The following is a 17,474-nucleotide window of genomic DNA, read 5'->3' on the forward strand; positions in this document are numbered from 1 at the left end:
TGATATATTACCTCGCGATAATATATAAACCGCACTCTTATTTAACAGCCGACTATAAGTCAACTTACCCTGCACCTTGATCCTTTATAAAAAAATTATAGACGTCTATGATATGAAATCTTTTACGTCTGGTTAATGAACCAGTTTGGGTGAAGTTGTGTCCTTATTATCTTGATTACCTTGATAATGAGTTACGAATCTGGTGTGTCTTATCTCTGATATTTCTACTTTTGAGAAATTAGAAGATAACGAATGCAATATCTACTATTCTATTATCTCTGTATCCAATATAAGCTCAATAGTTAGATCTATACCGGCAGATAATTATTACCAGTATCAAAACTTATATCTTGTAGCTCTTATAATATACGTACACTAAGCTCGATGAATAGCAGATAATTATCAATCCTATGGATGTGTATTACTGTCTATCGGTGAGTAGTATGAGTAGTATGTTTATCGATGAGTATGTCTATCGATGAGTATGTTCCCTTCGGTGATGTGATGATCCTTTCGGTGAGGATCTGATGCGATGTTATGTGATGTAATGTTATGTGATGAGATATTATGTGATGGGATATAATATTCTCTTCTTTCTATGATCTAGGTTCCTAGGGATCTAGTTGTATGTTTTCTTTTCTTCTCTTCTATAAATGAGCATCAAGATAACTTCAGATTCAAATTTCCCATTTCAATGTCTCTATATATATATATGGTATTCGCTGAAACTCATCGAACCCATTCAGAAAGCGATGCCATGGAAAATTTTCACTCGTTCACTTCGTTGGTCACCTTCGAGAAACGCGCCACGGAAAAGGCCAAATAGCCTAGAACGTGACAGCAGTGAATTATTTTTAAGATATTAGTTAATCTTATCATTGCTTGGCAAATGCAAAGTCGATGTAATAGTATATATATTGTTCTTTCTGCATCACCAAGATGTTCAATCGTAACACTTCCGCAATACTAAATAATATTTGCTATTATTCCACACGAAGCATTACAGAAGGGTTCCCTACAATATATGCTTTGTCAACACCTCCAGGACAAAGATCAGCAATTGCCATAATAAGAATCTCCGGACAACAGTCATTACATGTATACCAATCAATAACTGGGAATTTATCCATACCGAAACCTAGAACCGCCATCTTGAAAAACATCTATGAACCTTCATCGCTATTGGCAAATTCTAAGAAGAAGAAAAATTTGATCGATTCTTCTTTGTTTCTATATTTCCAATCTCCGAATTCATTCACTGGTGAAAACCTTCTCGAAATACATTGTCATGGGGGTAAGGCTGTTACTTCGGCCATTTTAAAGTCTATTCAATCTTTAAATGATCCTCAAAGAGGTGTGGAAATACGATATGCGGGGCCCGGTGAATTCTCAAGGAGAGCATTTCAAAATAATAAATTCGATTTGACTGAGTTGGAAAGTATTAATCAATTAATTGAAGCAGAGACTGAAATTCAAAGGAAGTGTATCATATCGAGTTTTACTGGTGAGAATAATTTGAAATTTGAAATTTGGAGGCAAGATTTGATTAAATGTGTCGCCAATTTGACTGCTATCATTGATTTTGGTGAAGATATTGAAATGAGTGATGTAGATTCTTTAGTTAACAAAGTTAAAGCGGAAATTACTCAAATCAAAGTACAGATAGAATCATTCTTGAATAGATTGAAAAAATCGCGTATTTTGAAAGATGGGATAAAGATTAGTTTGATAGGTAAACCTAACGCCGGGAAGTCCTCTTTGGTAAACTGTTTAACTAGTAATGAAACGTCGATTGTAAGTGATATTCCAGGAACTACCCGTGATGTTGTAGATAGTTATCTTGACATTGATGGTTATAAAGTCATATTGACTGACACTGCAGGAATACGACAAAACTCAACGGATATCATCGAGAAAATGGGCATTGCAAAGGCTCTGAAAAGTATTAAATCCAGTGATGTTTCACTATTAATAATAGATATATCAGAGGAAAAAGAAGAAGAAGAAGAAGAAATTACAAATGCAATAAATAACTTAATCGAACTAAGCGAAGCAGAAGATAAGAGATCAATGATCATTTTGAACAAAAAGGATTTAGTAAACGATGAAGACAAGATGGAAAATATTACAGAAAGGTTAACTAAAAGCTTTGGTACGAAATATCCAATAGTACCGGTTTCCTGTATTACGGGGGATGGGATCAAAGACTTGACGGACATGTTAACAAAAGAATTCAAAACATTATCTGAGGATCTTGATGAGTCAAGTCCAATTCTTATGTCCCAAAGGGTAACAGATATATTACAAAATGACGTTTTGTTCGGCATTGAATCTTTTATTAATTCAGTAGCAAATGAAAAAGATATAGTAATGGCTACTGAAGACTTAAACGTGGCAATTGACGGTATTGGGAAAATCACTGGACAAGCCGTTGGAGTTGATGAAATCTTAGACTTTGTATTTTCGAAGTTTTGTGTTGGTAAGTAAAATCATACGGCGCTCAATCAATATTACTTCGGGAACTCTTACCTGATAAGAACTACTACAGAATAACCAAAGAAGGGATAAAACTATTTTATAGTGCATGCATTCAAACAAGAGAAAGAATAAAAGTAAAATAATCTATTTTCTATAAGGTATCGTAAAAATGTAAAAGTAAAAATGCGTTGTGTCATAGAATAATCCAGATGGAAGTAAATACTATTGATAATCCAATGGCCGCCGTTATAAATGCAGCTCCAACCTTAGACCCTTTCGTTATATGCAATGGAGCTAGATTTGTCGGGGTAGCTTCGGTACCTGCTGCACCGTCACCAATAGAAGAACCTCCATTCGTTGAATTATAAGGAGCTGGTCTATCTAATACCCTAGTATTTACAAGAACATCTAATGCAGACATCTGTTCGCCGAGACCATAATATCCATCCCAACCATTATCGAACCAATTGAGTCCGCATGTATGACCATCCGTTCCTCCCGAACACGAATGAGCAACTGCAATAGCTGATGTATTCAACCAATTCATAATTCTTGATTGCGTTATCGTTACCAACTGGGCGGTTAGTCCAAGAAACCTCGCCAGGTATGATTTGAAAGATCTTTGATCGTTATTACATGTTCCAGTGGGTTGACATGCAACTTCGTACATGATGCTATTATTAAAGAAAACGCTTGTTGCATCTAATAAATCCATTGTTCTATTTAACCAAATTGTCGAACCAGTAAAATTATATAAATAGGCAGCTCCTGCTAACATAAGTCCTTGGTTATAAGACCATTGATACGAAGTTATTGTAGTACAGTTTGTTTCTATACTTGTTCCGTCATAAACGTACTTTTGGGTTCCATTAGATATTAGGCCAACATCGGACATCCAATCATAGGTTTTCTCAGCCCAGTCCACATAACTTTGGTTACCAGTATATCTTGCTAACCTAGCTGCCAGATGGAACAATGCACCATTTGAAACAGAATTCTTGTAATCATAGCCTGAATTCCAAACGAAGATTTGCCATCTTAAGCCACCGCCACAATTTTGTGCATCCCATCTTAATGCCATAGTATTAAAGACGGCTTGAGCCAAATATAACCACTGAGGGCTACTCTCAGGAGGATTTGTAAAATTCCTTTCAGCAGCCGTCATTGCAGCAATACCCCAAAATGCTTGATCGTCATTCCCCTCAGTAGTGGATTGATTCAATGGGATATAATCATTATTTTCACCAGTTTGATGTAATAATGCAGACATTATTAAATCATTATATGTATCATTTTCCATGAAAAACCAATAATCTAACATGGTACCCCATGCACCACCTGCTTCCCACCAATAATATGGATTTGAAAACATTCCTACTGTTTGACCATATTGATCCCCATTATAATAATCCATAAGACCGTAGGCTACTAATGCAGTATCATTTTCTAGTGATTGGTAATTGTTCAAATCTAAAGATAACGCATTGGCTCTGTGAGTGAAGGTAAGAAGGAACAAAATATTAAAGACTCTCTTCATTAAAAAAATGAGTTTGAAGTTTGCGTGTTTTGACTTAGATTTGACAACATTGCTCAAGACACGATGATGGGCATTATATTGGCATGCACTTATGCAAGTTGTTTAGGCTAGTTATATATTGGGAAACACTAGGTATTGTTACTTTTAGTATATAATCAAGTATGCATTATTAGGCAATTCTTAAGACTGAGTGTTTTATTCCATTTTTTGCCCAGGTGATTAAATACGTATGTACGAGAGATCTTCTGTATTTGCCAAAAAAAGGCTTGGCGTTTTGGTTTTTTGGCGCCTCGATTATTTTATACGTAAAAGAGATAAATGTGTATCGAAATCACGGTGTTAAAGAACTAAAACTTCTATATTTAGTATATAATTCCTGTATGGGAGGGATTTCTATATTTTCGATATCAGTGTACAATGTTTATTGAGATAACATAGGACGTATAAGTCCTATATTGTAGTTCTATAATGTTATGCTATATCATATACACTTATGTTCTATTCCTTGGTCCCCTATTGCTTCAGGGGTAACAAGTAGTCTTGTCGCATTCATAAACCTCTTTCTAAACAAACTCATTTTTAGAATCCAAGTGATTTCAACACAGAGAGCTTAACTTGTCTCTCGAATTCTTTCCTATTATCTCTCCAAAGTATACAAGCATCTATATTGGCACCACTTTCAATATTTGGTTCACTTAGCATGCTCATTACACTCAACAAAATTTTTTCTACACTTTGTACGGGAGACCATCTTTCTTCAGCCAATTCATACATATTAGGATCATCACCTGGTGAATGTAAGATGGAAATACATACTTCACCATTAGGATAAATATTCGGATGTAAGATACTTGGTGTAAATGTCAATTTTGGTGGAGATAATGGATAATCCTTAGGGAAATCCAGCCTTGCATTAAATATACCACCTTCATATGCTGTATCTGGTGGTCCTTGCACTAAACAATCCCATACAAATAGATTATTTTCATTAGCTGGGCCTGCTACTATTCCTGGAGGCGAGTCTTTATTTAGTTGTTGTAATTCTTTCAGTAGACGTCTTTGAGCTGTCTTGGACATTGTTTTAGTCAGTTGTTCTTGATATCTGGGTTGTAGAGTGGTACTAGAAGGGGTTAGATTGCCCTATTGTTAGGTATTCTTAATGAATTAAGATTCCATATGAGCTCACTTTCGAAAGATCAACAAAAATGGAAATGTGTGTAAAGCCGAGATTGCAATTAATGGGAGGTGTCACAAATTTCACCCGCACTGACATTTAAAGGCGACATAGGAATTTTGAAAATAAAAAAGTATACTCTACTGGAAATGTTTGGGGAACCTACTATAAAAGCATTTGGAATGTACTGAGAACTAGATGTTATAAAGAACCAAAAGAGGGAGAATATTGTCTACATGACTTTTTTGAATGATAACAAAAACCAATCAGTTTTGTTCTTCTTTTTTGAATTGAAATCCAAATTTTTTCTACTCTTTTCTTTAAACTATGACAGGATTCGAGAGTTTCTTCGACAGGGATTTCTTTCTGAGCACTCTTGACCACGTTATTAATTATAAATAAATAAACCACAAAGGAATGCTCTTAAGATCTATAGAATATGATAAAGTAGTACATTACTTGTTATATAAGTTCTTTGAAATATATGCTGCCTCCCTTTTACCGCTTTCCCAACTACCATGGACAGCCCCTGCTCCATCCATAATTGTATGTTCCCCTGCGAATCTGATCCGCGAATCTTGACCACTACTCATGGCAATAATCATTTCTAGTGCATCATCTTCTGGGAAACATGTAGAATAACTTCCTCTTGAATAAGGGTCGATAGACCAATTTGTGGTCATGATATTTTTTAGTTTAGGGCCAATTTTATTGGATGCAGTTGTTGCGCCAAACATTTCATTAATTACGGATTCAGTATCAAGCGTCGACATAATTTTGTCTAAAACTGGTTGGAAAAATTCAAATATTCTCTGCTTGTCATCACCAATAGATTCAATATAGTTAGATAAAGGGCGTTGCATCAACATAACAAGAGTTGGGACATCAGTAGATTTCGCTAAGTCGACAAATAATAACGGATAATCCCAACATGTAAGATCTTTTGGTTTGTCTGTAGAATTAACTGATTCACTTTTCTTTATCAATTCGTCCCATGAACCAGCTTCACGCACATTATTAACAAAAGTTTCCTTGGAATGAGCCAAAGTAAATATCCTGCTACCTTTCTTGGTCCAACAACATGCATCGAATTCAAAAATAACTTTTCCTAATCCACCGAAATGCATTTTCCTAAACGCTTCCTGGATCCTAGCATTCAGAGGTGGAATAAATTCAATTCTACCCTTAGTATTTGTAATGTCATTCGGATCCTTTGTCGATAATTCTAAAACGCTTTGTGGGACTGTAACAACAGTGTATTCACATGTATATTCTTCACCGTTATTTAGCTTCACGACAACGATTTTTCCCTTACGTTCTATAGTTTTAACCTCGGTATTCAAAACAATCCACTCCTTTGGAAAACTACTTGAAATCCTTTCAATAATAGAGTCAAAATTTGTTACTAGTGCGTTTCTTCCCTGGTGGTCAAAATAAGTACCTTTGGCACTCATATCTTTCCAGCCAATACCATGCCACAATTCTAAGTATCTACAAATTTGAGCAGAGTATCTAATCTGATCATCGGTTAATGTATCTCTACGTTCAAACAAATATTTCAATATAATGTCATGAAATGAGCAATCCTTAACATCAAGACTTTGATAAAATTCTAATTCGGTATACTTATCAATTTCCTTATCGATAAATTCCAAAATCATTTCAGGATCATGATCCAAACGGCCTCTTTCCTCATCAACGAAAATAGGTTGGTTGTCATCAAAAACAAACCTTTTGCTCTCGCTATCTTTACATTTTTTATTCAATTCCAACTCCTCGGTAAACAATCCATTCATCAAAATATCATGATGCCAAGCAGCCCCAAGGTCATATTTTGAACAATTATAACCTGAGACTGTTTGTAATCTACCGCCTAATCTATCCCTTGCCTCGACGACCAGACAATTTTTGATCCCGTTAGCATATAATTGCGATGCCGCTTTTAAACCGGCAATACCTGCTCCGATAATAATAACTTGTTTATCTTGAGTCATTTCTTAGTCTTTTGTAAGTGGGTTAGCTTTCCTGGATCAACGAATATTTATATGATGTGTCTTAAGTAATCGAGGAAGCAAGAAGTTAAAACTCTTCATTTCTTCCTCGTTTTCATGGGGTAGGGAGTTCCTCTAAAAACTCGGAGATTTCGAAAAAAAATATGTCAAAAAAGAAGAAGACTTTATGTGCTTTTTTGGCGTTTTTATTCAATTCTTCTCCATTTTTTTGGACGATCCCTGATGGCTTTTAATTGATTATTCCTTGCTATTAAAGTTACTGGCTGTGTGTGTTAAAAAAGAGGAGGTTTATCTCTTAAATGGAGTAAGAAAATTGACGTTTCTCGTTATAAATATTACTTTATTGTTTATTTTTCGTATTCTATATAACCTTTTAAGTAAACTTTCATTCAACAAGCTCCTTCCAAAACATAATATTACCATTCTTTAAAAACTAAAAAGATTATAAAAATCTACACAACATTAATTATAGGGCAAAATCCTGATCAAACCATTGTAAGTTCGAAAATAAACCATCTTCTAATAAATTAGTTGAGTTATTTTCAAAAACTGCTACTGAACTTGACAAGGTAGCACTTAAGGATGGATCATTTAATAATTGATGAATAGATGATTGTGCGTTATCATTGGTATATCCATTTTCATTTACACGTTCGCTTGATTCATCTTCCTTTTCATCGACTTTACCAAATTGAGAGAATTTATTCTTATTAGGACTATTATCACCATTATTTTCTCCAACAAGATTTTCCAGAATTGAATGCGAATTCATTAATCCGAGACGAGATAATTTACTTAACATTCTTAAACACCATAAACATTGTGATATCATTGTTGGTTTATTCTTTGGATTACTATTTTCCAATGAATTCCAAATATCAATCGCTTTTTTCAATAAGATGTTAACTTTAGATGATTGAATTCCTGAATGAATTAATATGATACATGATAATGATGCTGTAAATAATTGCGATAAGTTTAGCCACCATGGTACAAAGAATAATTTTTCGTCAAGCAGGTATTGAATCAACGTAATTGATAATTCTATGTTATTAATTAATATTCTAATATCAGTTGGGAAATTGTGTGACCATGGGGTTGTTAAATCTGGTGGGTTAATTAAATGAAATAAATATTTAATTTCGAATGATAATCTAACGTCTAAATATGAAATTAATGGTTGAATTTGTGCTGGTGATTTTGAAGAGGACAAAAACTCATCCACGGTAGTAGCGATATGAACATCAAACCAGTTAGCTAGATCATTTCTAATTTTGACACATTGTTCGAATGTTAATTCTTCAGCGTTTCTATTTTGTAATTCCATTATTATTAATGATAGATGAAATAGTTGAATAGTTTCTTTACTAAACCAGTCAGTACCATCATTGCATCTGTTTGATTCTGAGGGGAATTCCATGTGATGAATAGGTAATGGCAATAAGTAAAATCTTCCTAATTGGAAACTGATAAATTTATCGATAATGAAGCAAGCCCAAAAGCAATGGAAAAGTTTTGATTCTTCATATTTGGAATGAATGTGAGGGAATTCATTTAAATGTAATGACATGCCATTACATAAATTAATAGCTTGACCTAATGCATGCCATGATGAAGTTTGTCTATAACAAGTTCTTAAATAGAATGTTATTAATAACCATGATTGAATCAATTCGAAAGATTCCCATTCGAATGTTAATTTAGAAATTATTGAATATGAATAATTAAACATTGAATCTTCTAAGGCTTTTTCTGATTTTAATGATTCTAAAATGATTTTTTCTTCTTTAGTTAATTTTGTATGGGGAATATCATTATCATTTTCTTCTAGAAATCCTTCTTGGAAACGTAATGTTGTTATAATGATTAAATATAACATTGATTTGAATAATTTAGTGGATTCAATATTTTTTTGCTTTTCTTGTTGAATGAATACGTTATTATATTGATCCCAAAACATTGATTCATGAATAATATTAAATGGCTTATTTATTTCTTTGAAATAAAAAGTTAACAATTTTCGAATAATTGATAGATGAATAATATTTTCAAAATCAAAGAATTGTGAACTAGTTGCAGTTGTAGTCGATGATGATAAAGAATTTGAAAAAGAGCATTGTAAAGTTGTTATATCGAATTTCAAATAATGTCCTCCAGAAAGGTTCCAAGCATAGTTTTGTATTCTTGGTATTTCCAAATTATTATCCTTTATTATTTTGTCAGATAGTTCTGAGATCAAAGATTTACCGAAATAATAAGGTAAAAGATTTTGATATCTTCTATGGAAACGATATTTTTCATGTGAAAATGATAACTGTGAAAAGTGATGGATGGGTTGACAATTTTGCTGCTGTTGTTCTCGTTTGGAAGGACTAACAATTGCTGATAATTTGTCATTTCGGATGAGGTCATCTTCCGTTGATTGGTTATTATTATTATTATTATTCTTATTGTTTATAGATACAGCAGTTGAAGAAGTAGAAGAAGAAGGAGCATTATTTCCTAAACCTAATAAAAGATCAATAACAAGTGCTTCCTCCGGTTTTCTTTCAGTGTTTCTTAATATTTTCGTTACGTGATTAGCCTTTTTTTGGTGAAGGCGTATATCAAGGGAGGCATCTGGAGCAGCCGGAGAGTTCTCTATTGAAACAGAGTGAGTTTTTGAAGAAGGAGATAAAGATGGAGAATACTTCATATTGGGTATTTTATATGCAGTAGTATAGGTACAGTCTTTAGAACGTTTTATACAGTTTGAACATGGTTTCATACCGTCACATTTAACTTTACGTTTTTTACAAATGGCACATGCTCTTTGTACTCTTAATCTTTGTCTATTCTTATTAGTGACTTCTTTCCCATTAATATCGGTCATATTCATGCATTCAATTGACTGTGATGGTTTTACAAGAGGAGGTATGATCAGTTATAATATCTGGAATAAATGAATGAATGAATGAATGAATGTTACAACGCAGCGATGTACGAACGGCGGTCAATGGAACTAGGAACTAGTTTTTTGTGAAATTTCCTGGAATTATGGAATTCTTCCAAGATAAAAAGCGAATTCATAATTTCTCAAAAGCGTCCATTGAACCTTCTCTTTTGTATCTTATTATTCATATACTTCATCATTCAACCTGCAGGTTCTCAATAATAGTCCAAAAGTGTGTGATTCTACGAGTCCGTTTTGTCGTGGGGCATTCCGAGCACGCGAGGTTACACGTGCTGAGAAGTCAGTCAGAAAACTATATACAACGTATGTAAACGTAAATACTTGTAGTTTACGATAAGGACAGAGTGATGTATACATGCATACTATAGGAACAACGTTTTTCTCTTGCAATATGTAGTTGTTATTTTCTATAGTATACTGCTTTTTTAGGTTATATAAAGCTATAAATCTATTTATGGTGATAGATAGGTTTGGAAATGCGTTGATGGAAAAAAACGGGGATCATACCTAAGACCACAAGGAACACAAGACACGAAAACATACCTATTCCTATTGCCCTTATACTTTAAATGAGGTGGAATCAGCTCATAGGGCTTCTAGTTAATAGTTCTGCATCAAGTTCTCTCTCCGGCTTTCTTTCCCAATTTGTGTGAAAAGGAACTTGTACTATTACAATATGTGGTGACATTTACTTACATATATACACTCTGCTCTGTGCCCCAATTGTTGATACAACGAACGACCTTGTTGTTTGGGAGTTGGATAATCTTCTGCGCATGGCTGACCGACTACTTTGAAAAGACTATTTGGCGGTTGCCAGGAACAACGCAATGGATTTCTTCAAGGAAGATATTTTCATTCTTTCACGTGGTAGGTACACGGGACGGTACATACGCGCACATAATGTACATTTGCATATTGTTCCTACGGTCGTATGCCGCGATCCAAATACCGGAAGGCCTGCTCTTGTGTCTCCATATGTAACAAAAGCACAATGTACGAACGTGCGTGCGTTCACACCTCCGTGTCTGTTTGTCTGTTTGTCTGTTTGTCGGCGGACAGAAGACGCATTTCGCATTGCCCTATTGAGAAAATGCCACTATGCTTCGCTTTTCTTTGCTTGTTTACCGCCCTTCCCTCTCTGTTTATAACAATCTTCTCTCACATAAGCATCCCAACTGGATAAATCAGACACTACTCCTCCAGGAGGCTTGGCATAACGAAACGAAACGGAACATAACATAGCATCGCATCGCATCGCATCGCATCTCATATCATCTAATCCCAAAGATCAACTATCCATAGATCTAGTATAGATTAAGTTTGCTCTATCATAGGTATTCTTCCCGGTGTTGTTTTTTTTGCTCGCATACCGCTTTGGCTTATAAGGACCGTGGAAAATTTTTCATTAATCAACAAGCTAAAAACCATAAAATACTGCATACACCTGCATCTCTGCATGGCACATGAGAAAAGCTAAATAAGAAAGAAAACATATACATTGCAACAGAAACATGTCCAACAACAGTAATAATAATAATAATAATAATAACAACAACAATAGTACTAATAATGGTGGTTCATCGATTAATAGATCAACAACTCCTTTAGCTATTTCAGCAATAACGAATAACTACGAAGAGAATAATAGTAACACTAATAATAATAATAATAAGAATAACAATAATAATAATAATAATAGTAATAATGATCGTAATAACACAAACAATGAGTCTATAACATCAAACAATACTGGGAACTCTACTAGACCAACAGCTAATATGAATAGTGCTTCATCGCAATCGGCTGCTACTTCGGGTTCTACTGTTAATTATCAATATATTTCACCGGAACAATGGCAATATCATCAACCTCAACAGCAGTACTACCAAGACCAGCTACAACAACAACAGCAACAACAGCAACAACAACAACAACAATTGCAACAGCCATTCATGAACAACGAAAACAATGCTACTTCCCAAGTCATGCAATCACAGCAACCACAACAACAATACTACGTCAGTAATCAAGATAATACAAATACAGCTGTTCAATCTCCAGCTATGACATATTATTACTATTATCCTACACCTCAATTTCAAATACAACCACCAACAACTGTAAATTATCAATACGCAAACCCTGTAGCAGCTGTCACAGCACCTCCACCTACAAATGGACCTCCTGCTCTAAATGCTTCCACTGGTGCTACGGTTGCTGCCGCTCCACCACCACCACCACCTCCTGGTGCAACTACAACTCAATATTATTACTATCCTCCATCTCAATCTCAATCTCAAGCTCAAATGCAAAATAATAATAACAATACTAATAGTAATGAAAATATACGATCCTATGAAGCAACGAATGATAGAAACTCCTATTATGAAAACTATCAAGCCGCTTACTATAATCAGCAGCAGCAGCAACAACAACAACAACAACAGATGCAAGCTCAAGCTCAAGCTCAAGCTCAACAACAACATCTTCTTCATCATCCACAAACACAACCACAACAGATAGTTTATGGCTCACCACTTCCTTCAAATAATAGTGATATGAATCAATATCAATCTTATCAAACAATAGAAGGAAGAGCAACTTCAATCACTCCACCATTTAATAATAATAACAATAACACTAATACCATGGCTCAATCTCATCCAGTCCAACTCCCCGTACCATCCGGACAGCTTTTTTCTAAGAATCAAAACCAAAACCAAATTCAAAACCAAATTCAAAATCAAGCATTAACAGATTATCCAAGCCCTTCTACTTATCAATACCCAGGTTTCCAGCAACAACAAGCAGCTGCAGCTGCAGCTGCCGCGGCTGCTGATGCTGCTGCTAATCAGAAACAAGATAGTCAATCACCATCACAACAACAACAACAACAACAACAACAAACATCTGAATTATCAGCAACAAATCCACAAATCCATCAGCCACAACCTCAAAGTTATAACCAAACATCAACTTATCAAAGTTCATATATTACTTCTCCATTACCTCCATTATCTACTACTCCAGATCTATTACAACAACAGCAACAGCAACAGCAACAGGGATCTCTTCCAACATCAACAGCATTACCTTTATCAAGGACCACCATAAATAAGAATATCTCTGCATCTTCACCTTCCAATACTACTACTACAAAGAACATAAAGAAGAAAAGAAAACAACGTAAAAAGAATAATTCCATATCATCCACAACCACCAAATCCCAACAACAAGATGAAAATGATACCGTCGCAACAACAGCCACATCAATGACAACACCTGCCTCAATTGCAAACAATAACGTGGTAGACTCATCGTACATAAAACCAAGGGTAACTACAACAATGTGGGAAGATGAAAGAACCATATGTTATCAAGTAGAAGCTAATGGTGTTTCAGTGGTACGTAGAGCAGATAATGATATGATCAACGGTACAAAATTACTAAATGTATCCAAAATGACTCGTGGTAGAAGAGATGGGATCTTAAAGGCTGAAAAAATTAGACATGTAGTTAAGATTGGATCTATGCACTTGAAAGGTGTTTGGATCCCATTTGAAAGAGCAAGAATAATGGCTGAAAAGGAGAAAATATTGGAATTGTTGTATCCTTTGTTCGTTAGAGATATTGAAACTGTGTTGAAACAAACTAGACCACTGGTTTACCACCATGTCGATAATACTAATAATAATACATATGCAAACGCGAATGCGAATGTGGATGCGAATGCGAATGGTGAAAATTCAAATGGTTATAGTATGAACGCTACTTCTTCTCATGAGTTGACGTATAATCAATATGAAATTGCAAATAGTAATGATAATAAACAACGACAAATGATGTATCAACCGCAACCACAGCAGCAGCCACAACAGCAAGTACATGGTCAACTTCCATCAGTCCCACAACAATATCAGCAACAACAACAACAACCAATGATGTATACCCAGTCGCCGCTTACGCAGAATAATAATAATAACAATAAGCTGATACCAAACCAAGTTTCAAATTACACAAATACTAATAATAGTAATGGTATTCCTATAAATGCAATAACAACTACTAGTAATGGAATGATGTATTATAATCCCCAAGTGCAATATAATATACAACCACAAGCGCAGCCACAAGCACAGCCACAATTACAGCCACAATTACAGTCACCTTTAATACGACAAGCGTACCCAACATCCTCATCATCGAATGGTCATGCCCTAATGAATAACAATAATAATAATAATGTTCATACGGGTATTGCACCACAACAAGAGCACATTAATACTCAATCAGTATCTCAAAAAGGACAAACAAAGGGAAAAACTAATAATACAAATACTGAAGAAAACAAGAATACGTTTTTATCACCATCTAGCAATAATACTAATAACAGGATAGACAATTTAATGAAGGAGAAACTTGATAGTAGTAAAAACACTAATAGTAATACGTCCAGCATTAATAATGATAAGAAAATATTGCATTGATCCAGAGCATTTCCACGAACTGCCTTCCTTCCTTCCTTCCTTCCTTCTTACACCTTAAGCATATATATTATATTGATAGATTTGTCTCTACGCATGCCCTTATCATCTCATGCGTAAAGATATATTCATCATATATACATACATACATAAACACGCATACATACATAAAAAACTTTTGCGAAAAACCTTGACTAATGTTAACCTTAAGTACATCATCTTTGGACCACATAACCTTAACGTACATACATACATCCATTCATACAAACAAACATACATACATACACACATGCATACGCAGGCAAACAAACAAACAAACAATATGGAGGGATGCCATGATAATTGAGGCCAATTCGAAACCCGCTCGAGGCAAACATCAGAACATTTCCCCAGAATTCAAATTAATCAACAGAGAGAGCGGGCCCATTATTTTTCACTCCCCGATTAGACCGAAACCACCCAACCACCACAGTGCTCGTATCGTATCGGATACCCTCCCGGCAGATATATAAACGGAACGTAATCCCCGACAAACGAACAGAACGAGAGAGGGAAACCCGTCCGATATACCGTTGTTTCTCCGCGGGGGAAAAGATGCACTACGTAGTACACAGAGACATCCCTTACATAATAATTTATGGACCGATGACAACGACACACACCAAAAACGCTGTCGCTTGTTGACCGTTATTATTACATTACATTGTATCGATATCGAAATTATCAGAATATCAATACATACATACAAAACAACATTCGATATTTTCACTTTAACCTCGCTTTATCTCGTAAAGGGTTTTTTCTTTAACACAGACTTACACTACGGGTAGTCCGAGAACAATAGAAACGGAAATAACTCTGTTATGCAAGGATATATCAATCTTGTATAGTCAACAAACCTTCACAAAGTTTCTATATATAAGTACATGCCAATTTGTAATTCCTAAGACATTTATGTTTTCTTTGCTTGAACATTTTTTTTTTTCTATATTATTTCCTCTCACCTAATCAGGAACATCACATCACATCGCATTACTTCAGATTAGCAGCCCAAAATGGATACAATTATTTCCAATACAACTGAGTTTGTAAACTCTAATCCTACACTCATTAACAACGTAGAATTACAATCCACAACAATCATACAATATCTAAAATCGTTCTCAAATTGGCAAATCGCCTTAGCTTTCATAATTATAATATTAACATGGGACCAAATATCATATCAAATGAAAAAAGGTTCCATCGTAGGTCCAAAATTCAAATGGTACCCAATTATTGGTCCCTTCCTAGAATCATTAGATCCTAAATTCGAAGAATATAAAGCTAAATGGTATTCAGGTGATTTATCATGTGTCTCCATCTTCCATAAATTCGTCATCATCTCGTCCACAAGAGATATCTCAAGGAAAATCTTTCAATCTTCTAAATTCGTTAAACCATGCGTAGTGGACGTCGCTGTTAAGATCCTAAGACCAACTAATTGGGTATTCCTTGATGGTAAACCTCATATAGATTATAGAAAATCATTAAATGGTCTTTTCACAAAATCTGCATTAGCTAAATATTTACCTTCTCAACAAAAAGTAATGGATAAATATTTAGAAAAATTCATTCAATTATCAAAGGAGAATAATTACGAACCACAAATCTTCTTCCATGAAATGAGAGAAATCTTATGCGCATTATCATTAAGAGCATTTTGTGGAGATTACATCACTGAGGACCAAATTAGGAAAATCGCTGATGATTACTATTTAGTCACCGCTGCTTTGGAATTAGTCAATTTCCCAATCATTATTCCATACACTAAGACTTGGTACGGTAAAAGAACTGCAGATAACGCAATGAAAATCTTTGAATCATGTGCTCAAAAATCAAAAGATTATATCGCTGCAGGTGGTGAACCTATTTGTGTAATGGATGCATGGTGTAAATTAATGCATGATGCTAAGAATGAAAATGATGAAAATTCAAGAATCTTACATAGAGATTTCTCAAATAAGGAAATCTCTGAAGCTATTTTCACTTTCCTTTTCGCATCTCAAGATGCTTCTTCTTCTTTAGCTTGTTGGTTATTCCAAATCGTTGCGGATCGTCCTGATGTATTACAAAAGATTAGAGAAGAGCAATTGGCTGTCCGTAATAATGATTTATCCACTGAGATTACTATTGATTTAATTGATCAAATGAAATATACTAATATGGTCATTAAGGAAACTTTACGTTATAGACCTCCTGTCTTAATGGTTCCATATGTCGTTAAGGAAAAATTCCCCGTAACACCAAATTACACTGCTCCTAAGGGGTCCATGTTGATTCCAACTTTATATCCAGCTTTACATGATCCTGAAGTTTATGAAAATCCAGATGAATTCATCCCAGAAAGATGGGTTGAAGGTTCTAAAGCAAGTGAAGCTAAGAAAAATTGGTTGGTTTTCGGCTGCGGTCCTCATGTTTGTTTAGGTCAAACTTATGTTATGATTACTTTTGCAGCATTGTTAGGTAAATTTGCATTGTATACTGATTTCGAACATAAAGTTACTCCATTAAGTGAAAAGATTAAAGTCTTTGCTACTATCTTCCCCAAAGATGATTTATTAATGACATTTAAGAGAAGAGATCCATTGACTGGTGAAGTCTTCGAATAAACAAGTTTTATTCTTTGGCTCATAATATTTTGACACATTATATCTATCTATCTATCTATCTCATCTATATTTATTTATTCATTCATTCATACGTAAATTTTTTGTACCTATTTATACTATTAATAGAACATTATGTCTATACGAATGTTTCTGCCTTTCAAATATCCATCGAGAAAAATATG

At 34.6% G+C, this 17,474-nt stretch overlaps 7 protein-coding genes across 7 annotated transcripts; 3 read left to right on the plus strand and 4 right to left on the minus strand.

Annotated features, from left to right (window-relative positions):
• Positions 1 to 939: 939 nt before the first annotated feature.
• On the plus strand, positions 940 to 2,487 carry MSS1 (Mss1p; the record flags this gene model as incomplete). The annotated part of the gene is made up of 1 exon (XM_003668379.1): positions 940 to 2,487. The coding sequence occupies one exon, from the start codon at positions 940 to 942 to the stop codon at positions 2,485 to 2,487; it is 1,548 nt and encodes a 515-aa protein (XP_003668427.1).
• A 184-nt stretch (positions 2,488 to 2,671) lies between these two features.
• On the minus strand, positions 2,672 to 4,015 carry NDAI0B01510 (glycoside hydrolase family 76 protein; the record flags this gene model as incomplete). The annotated part of the gene is made up of 1 exon (XM_003668380.1): positions 2,672 to 4,015. The coding sequence occupies one exon, from the start codon at positions 4,013 to 4,015 to the stop codon at positions 2,672 to 2,674; it is 1,344 nt and encodes a 447-aa protein (XP_003668428.1).
• Positions 4,016 to 4,594: 579 nt separating this feature from the next.
• On the minus strand, positions 4,595 to 5,092 carry UBC7 (E2 ubiquitin-conjugating protein UBC7; the record flags this gene model as incomplete). The annotated part of the gene is made up of 1 exon (XM_003668381.1): positions 4,595 to 5,092. One exon carries the CDS (start codon positions 5,090 to 5,092, stop codon positions 4,595 to 4,597), a length of 498 nt encoding a protein of 165 aa, XP_003668429.1.
• Positions 5,093 to 5,644: 552 nt separating this feature from the next.
• On the minus strand, positions 5,645 to 7,183 carry FMS1 (polyamine oxidase; the record flags this gene model as incomplete). Its single annotated transcript, XM_003668382.1, has 1 exon — positions 5,645 to 7,183. One exon carries the CDS (start codon positions 7,181 to 7,183, stop codon positions 5,645 to 5,647), a length of 1,539 nt encoding a protein of 512 aa, XP_003668430.1.
• Positions 7,184 to 7,667: 484 nt separating this feature from the next.
• STB4 (Stb4p) lies at positions 7,668 to 10,079 on the minus strand (the record flags this gene model as incomplete). The annotated part of the gene is made up of 1 exon (XM_003668383.1): positions 7,668 to 10,079. The coding sequence occupies one exon, from the start codon at positions 10,077 to 10,079 to the stop codon at positions 7,668 to 7,670; it is 2,412 nt and encodes an 803-aa protein (XP_003668431.1).
• A 1,589-nt stretch (positions 10,080 to 11,668) lies between these two features.
• On the plus strand, positions 11,669 to 14,644 carry SOK2 (Sok2p; the record flags this gene model as incomplete). The annotated part of the gene is made up of 1 exon (XM_003668384.1): positions 11,669 to 14,644. One exon carries the CDS (start codon positions 11,669 to 11,671, stop codon positions 14,642 to 14,644), a length of 2,976 nt encoding a protein of 991 aa, XP_003668432.1.
• Positions 14,645 to 15,696: 1,052 nt separating this feature from the next.
• ERG5 (C-22 sterol desaturase) lies at positions 15,697 to 17,292 on the plus strand (the record flags this gene model as incomplete). The annotated part of the gene is made up of 1 exon (XM_003668385.1): positions 15,697 to 17,292. The coding sequence occupies one exon, from the start codon at positions 15,697 to 15,699 to the stop codon at positions 17,290 to 17,292; it is 1,596 nt and encodes a 531-aa protein (XP_003668433.1).
• Positions 17,293 to 17,474: the final 182 nt, after the last annotated feature.

Source organism: Naumovozyma dairenensis, chromosome 2 (genome assembly GCF_000227115.2).
Source record: "Naumovozyma dairenensis CBS 421 chromosome 2, complete genome".
In the NCBI taxonomy this organism is placed as follows: domain Eukaryota; kingdom Fungi; phylum Ascomycota; class Saccharomycetes; order Saccharomycetales; family Saccharomycetaceae; genus Naumovozyma; species Naumovozyma dairenensis.